Source organism: Labeo rohita, chromosome 25 (genome assembly GCF_022985175.1).
Source record: "Labeo rohita strain BAU-BD-2019 chromosome 25, IGBB_LRoh.1.0, whole genome shotgun sequence".
Taxonomy (NCBI): Eukaryota; Metazoa; Chordata; class Actinopteri; order Cypriniformes; family Cyprinidae; genus Labeo; species Labeo rohita.
Window position 1 is genome coordinate 24962362 of NC_066893.1, and position 6000 is coordinate 24968361.

The 6000-nt window shown below is 36.9% G+C and overlaps 1 protein-coding gene across 3 annotated transcripts in view; it reads left to right on the top strand.

Annotated features, from left to right (window-relative positions):
* The window catches only part of syt7a (synaptotagmin VIIa), a 184253-nt gene extending 179649 nt beyond the window's left edge, over window positions 1-4604 (top strand). For all 3 annotated transcript variants that reach the window (XM_051099144.1, XM_051099145.1, XM_051099146.1), the window contains one exon: window positions 1808-4604. In XM_051099144.1, the coding sequence (XP_050955101.1) occupies window positions 1808-1912 (105 nt within the window). In that variant the 3' untranslated portion in view covers window positions 1913-4604. The remainder of the gene's footprint in view (window positions 1-1807) is intronic.
* The last annotated feature ends 1396 nt before the right edge of the window (window positions 4605-6000 follow it).

The window sequence follows — 6000 nt, forward strand, 5'->3', positions numbered from 1 at the left end:
TTTTTTCACACTGAGGACAACTGAGGAACTCATATGCAACTATTACAGAAGGTTCAAACGCTCACTGATGCTTCACAAGGAAAAATGATGCATTAAGAGCCGGGGGGTGAAAACTTTTTTGAAGCAAATTTAACCTATTTTACCTTCTGGGAAACATGTAAGTATTTTCTGTAGCTTCTGAAGGGCAGTACTAAATGAAAAAATGAATATTATATTTAGGCAAAATAAGAAAAATGTACACATCTTCATTCTGTTCAAAAGTTTTCACCCCCGGCTCTTAAAGGAGAAGTCCACTTTCAGAACAAAAATTTACAGATCATGTTCTCACCCAATTGTCATCGAAGATGTTCATGTCTTTCTTTCTTCAGTCGTAAAGAAATTATGTTTTTTGAGGCAAACATTTCAGTATTTTTCTCAATATAAATTTTAATATGGATTGATATGGTGCCCCGAGGTTGAACTTCCAAAATGCAGTTTAAATGCATCTTCAAATGATCCAAGTTGCATTTGTAAATGATCCCAGCCGAGGAAGAAGGGTCTTATCTAGCGAAACGATCAGTTATTTTCATAAAAATAATACAATGTATATACTTTTTAATGTCAAACGCTCGTCTTGTCTTACTCTGCCTGAACTGTTTTTGTTCCGGTTCATGACAGTTAGGGTATGTCGAAAAACTCCAATCTCATTTTCTCTTTCAACTTCAAAATCATCCTATATCACTGTTTTACCTTTTTTGTTAAGGGTGTTTGATCTTCTTTGCATGTTCACTTTGCAAAGACTGGGTCGGTACTTCTGCAGCAATGTAGGATGATTTTGAAATGATTTTTGAAGTTGAGGGACAAAATATGATCAGAGTTTTTCGACATACCCTAACTGTCTTGAGCCAGAATACACAGAGTTCAGGCAGAGTGAGACAAGACGACTGCTTGAGATTACAAAGTATTTAAATTGTATTGTTTTTAATTAAAATAATCTATCGTTACGCTAGATAAGACCCTTCTTCCTCGACTGGGATCTTTTACAACCGCATTTGGGATCATTTGAAGCCGCATTTAAACTGCATTTTGGAAGTTCAAAATCGGGGCACCATATCAGTCCATTATATGAAGAAAAATCCTGAAACGTTTTCCTCAAAAAACATAATTTCTTTACGACTGAAGAAAGAAAGACATGAACGTCTTGGATGACAAGTGGTTAAGTACATTATCTGTAAATGTTTGTTCTGAAAGTGAACTTTAATGCGTCATTTTTCCTTCTGGAGCATCAGTGAGTGTTTGAACCTTTTGTAATAGTTGCATATGAGTTCCTTAGTTGTCCATTTGTTTGATCCCTCTTATTTTAATAAAATAATGAACATTTTGACATTTTGATTAGATTCTGCAAGGTGTATGTAAACGTTTGACCTCTGTATGTAGAATTCAAAAATATACGTGGTTAAAGTAAGGTTGTGAATCAGATCTATTGTTTAAAAAAATACTGCAATCAAATGATTTCCATGACATTTGATTCTGTTAACGATTCTTGAACATCTGCATTTGTTCACTGTTCCGCTAAAGTCCTTTGACCGTGTTTCCGGCACCACGATTCAGCGGCCGTACTGAATCAAAAGCAGCATGACAACAGAAAATAAGGTTCTTTGGAATCGTTAATGGAATTGTTTAGGAACCAGAATCATTTAGTGGAATTGGAAACAAGCCGTTAAATTCTTTACGATCCCCTACCTGCTTTAGAAAAGAGCGGGAACCCTGCTGTGCCCTTCAGTCTTGTTTACCATCATCTCTTTCTTTTTCATTTTCTCTCTCTCAGATCTACTTGTCATGGAAGAGCGGTCCTGGCGAGGTCAAACACTGGAAGGACATGTTGAGCCGACCACGCACGAACGTGGCGCAGTGGCACGCCCTCAAAGCCTGATTCGCCCTCTCCATTTCCAATTTTCCCCCCCTTGAATCCCATTTGACCTTTGACCCGAAACCCCGTCCTTATGCACAAGACTAACTTGCTGCCAGACGGCACAACACGGGTACTTTTAGCCATCCACTCTTGTAACCTTTAACCTTCGAGCTTCTGTCTCCTTCGATCTCTCCTCCGTCTGGTAACATGTAGTACAAATGCCTGCTTTTTAGCCAATTACGCCAATGGTTCTTTTGTGCATTAGCATCCGTTCTGGACTCTGGGATAGTCGCTGAATCCAACAAAGCCATGCTACGCGCAGCAACTACACGTTACCAGGATGTTGTTTCCTTCCTGTTTTTGTTTTTTCAACCCTATTCCCCCGTGTTCCTCGGGCTGGAGAGGTCTGACATCCTTCAGATGTGTGAACGCAACACCTCGGCCCCATCCCTCGCCTCGTTCAACCAGCCCCTACGTCTAGACCCGGAGGCTCGTGGGAGCTCATTTGGCAGCCTTTAAATTGGCCACTGCTGAAACGGATCGAGTCGCAGGAACTCTGGGAGTTGTATTTTTCCAGGTCTCAGACGTCCCGTGCGAGTCAACCGGCCCCGGAGGGCCGCTGTAATTAAAGCCATGAGGGGAAATGAGACGCCCTCTTTCCATTAGCAGCCTCTCGTTTCTTTTAGTCTCCATTTATAGTTGTTTTTCTCGCAATCCCTGACCTCTCCAAGCCTTTTTCCGCGTCTTTCCCACTTGACCTGATTTTCCGTATCTTTGTTCCTTCCTCTGTCTCTCTCTCTCTCTCTCTATCCTCTCTTCTCTCTTCTTCTTCTAAGTAAACAGCTCCGATTGGTTCAGCTGAAAGCTGTAGACATTGAAACCTTACGCCATCTGGAGACTAACAGACAGCAAATGGACTCCATCCTTGTCTATTTTGCTTTTTTTTCCTCTGTGGTTTCTCTTTATCGCTGGCACAATAGTAGTGAAGTCCCTCTTTTTCTCGGGATCCCTTGTCGTCCGTGTGCTGTGAGTGACGTGTCGTAGATCCAACCGAAATATCGTTAAAAAACATTAACCACCAGGGCGGAAAAAAGAAAACGACTTTCTCGAAGGATCGTTCCAGGTCTTCTGGATGGAATCCGGATGGAAGGGGAAAAAAAGTACACACACATTAAAAAAAAAGGAAACTTGATGTCATTTTTTTTCATCGAAAGGACATTTGAAGAAACCAATCAGAATTGTTCTTCCAGATTTGCTGTGAAATATAGAAGCAAAAAGTTGATTTCGCGCCACGTGCGCTGGATAGTTCTCGCCACACTTTGCTCTAGTGACGTGTTTCTTTGTGTGTATGTGTGTGTGTGTATGTGTGCGCTGATAGGGGCTGATCTTTTACAGAAACCCTCCAGTTAACGGAAAAAAACCTGCCTTTACCCGCGTATGTGTGCGTTTGAGACTGTTTCAGGAGGTAGCGGGGATGAATCGCACCGAAACATGACCTGGTCACGTTTTACCCAAAAAGTCAATAGAAAAAAATAAAAAATTGTATTTTGAATAAAGATCATGAAGACTGATTTTAAGCACAATTGCATTTTATTGTGATATAATTTTTTATGAAAAACACATTTACCCCTAAATGCTCATTACTATAAAGAATTTACCAAAAAATTATTTATATAAAATTTAATAAAGTATAAATTAAAGGCTGTACCATGCTACCATGATGTATAAATATTTTACAAATGAATATATATATATATATATATATATACACACATATGGGTCATTGACGTATAAGAATTTTTGACAGGCCAATTTCAAAATACAAAAAAAATATATCTGTTGTAACCGTTCAAACATTAAGAGTGTTGTGTACACATAAATTCACTTAAAATTTAAAATTAAGTGATTTTAGTGTTTTTATCTCAATGAATTGGGTCTAGCCTTAAAAAATGTCATTTGGTGCGACCATGATTTATATTGAAATTAATTAATTTTTTAAAACATGCTTTTAGATGTTCTCAGTAATGAAAGTGTTTAGAAACAAAGTATCTGCATTTATTTTGAGTTCTCGTAAATAATGATCTCATAATTTTGTTTTAGAATTTCAGAGTTGCCTTCTTAAATGTAGTTAGCAGACTTATTTTTGCATAAAATTGATAAAAATGTTTTAAAAAATACCATTCACTTAAGAATGATTTATATTTTTATTTTAATACAGTTATTCCTATTATTGGTTGCACCACATGATGAGTGGTTGCTCCAAATGATGCAAAAGCCTTATATCATTAAAAAATCTGGAAATCATGCTATATAGTGCAGAAAATTTATCGGAATAAATTTAGAGTAATTTCAAAGACATTTCCTAAACAACAGTTATGGCCAGATGGTCGTGCCACGTGATATTTTGACACTTTGAATAACAGAAAAATTACAAATATCTTTTTTTTGAAAAGTTAAAGTGGGTCCATACATAGGAGAGGTACTTCATATATATGGTATCTTTTTAATGCATTTCAATTTTTAACTGAAAAAAATGCAGTCGGACAGAAAATTTAGGCGTCATTCTGATTAATGTAATTTTTTCTAAAATGATGCATACATTAAAGCTATGCAATTAATATTACTGCACACAATGTATGAATATTTTACAATTCAAATATTGCTGAATTTTGTACTTTGCCAGTGCTCATTTCTCATGGAAATAATATCACAATTGCAAAAAAAAAAAAAAAAAGTGAATCGTCTCAAAAACAGTCTTCATTTTCTTTATGCCAAAAATATTTTACATTTCTTTCTTTTGATTATGAGGTAAAATCTGGCCCCGACATGTTCTTGACAAGTTTTGTGAGGTTCGCCTGTGCGTGTATTACAGCATTAATGTGTATCTTCATTGATGTTAAAAATAATCAAAATGTGTGAATATGCTGCTCTATTTTCTCATGGCTTCCTTCGGTCTTATTATGAGACTCTTTTTCTCTTTTCTCCTCTGAAAAGAGTTGGAGAAATGTGAGCTGCACTTTTTAATGGTGTAACACTGAGAAATATAATAGTAATTGTTAATACAATAATGAATAGTTTTTTGTATTTTAAGGGAGGAGCGTTTTAAAGAGCAAACATTTGCATTCGGGGAGGCTGGACTGGGCTGGACAGGCAATCTTTGTCTCTTCTCTCTCTTTATTTTCTATATATGTGTGTTTGTCAAGGCCGTGTCGTTTATGCCAACCGGCTGCTCGCGGCATGACGAGGCATGTGTTAGCTTGAGGTGTGGCGTTTCTATGGAGGGTGCCGTTGCCATTGGGTCGCTATGGGGACGGAGTGAGTGTGCAGTTGTGTAGAGACGCTCAGCTTGACATCGAGACACAGAAGCAGAGGACGCCGTCCAATTTCTCACTCCAGCTCAAGAACAACTAGTTATTCTGGGCTGAGACCTTGAACAGGACAGACTATTTTCCACCTAAATGTCAGGAGCTATAAAAAGTTTTTTTAGCACTCAGTAAGCATAGCAATAACAAAATATGATCCAGAACGGCCTAAAATATAGCAAATTTGATGCAAGATTAATACTTTTAGCTTAATGCATTTAATACATATTCTAATATTAGTTTTAATAATAACTAGTTGATATTTTGTGTTTTACTAACGCTAATCTGTAGTTGCATGCTACTTTTTTTAATGTACATTACCATTCTAAAAATTTGGATACATGTATTGTACTCTTTTAATCATTAATTCAATTTAATTAAATTAAATTACCAATTAAATTACCCTATTACCAATTAAATTACCCTATGAATTACTCTCCCTCAAGCCATCCAAGGTGTGTATGACTTTCTTCTTTCAGATGTATACAGTCAGAGTTATATTAAAAAATGTCCTGGCTCTTTCAAGCTTTAAAATGGCAGTGAGTGGCTGTTGAGATTTTGAAGTCCAATAAAGTGCATCCATCCATCATAAAAAGTGCTCCACACAGCTCTGGGGGGTTAATAAAGGCCTCCTGGAGTGAATCGATGTGTTTGTGTAAGAAAAATATCCATATTTAAAACTTTATAAACCGTAATCTCTCTATGTGGAGTACATTTTATGATGGATGAATGCACTTTATTGAACTT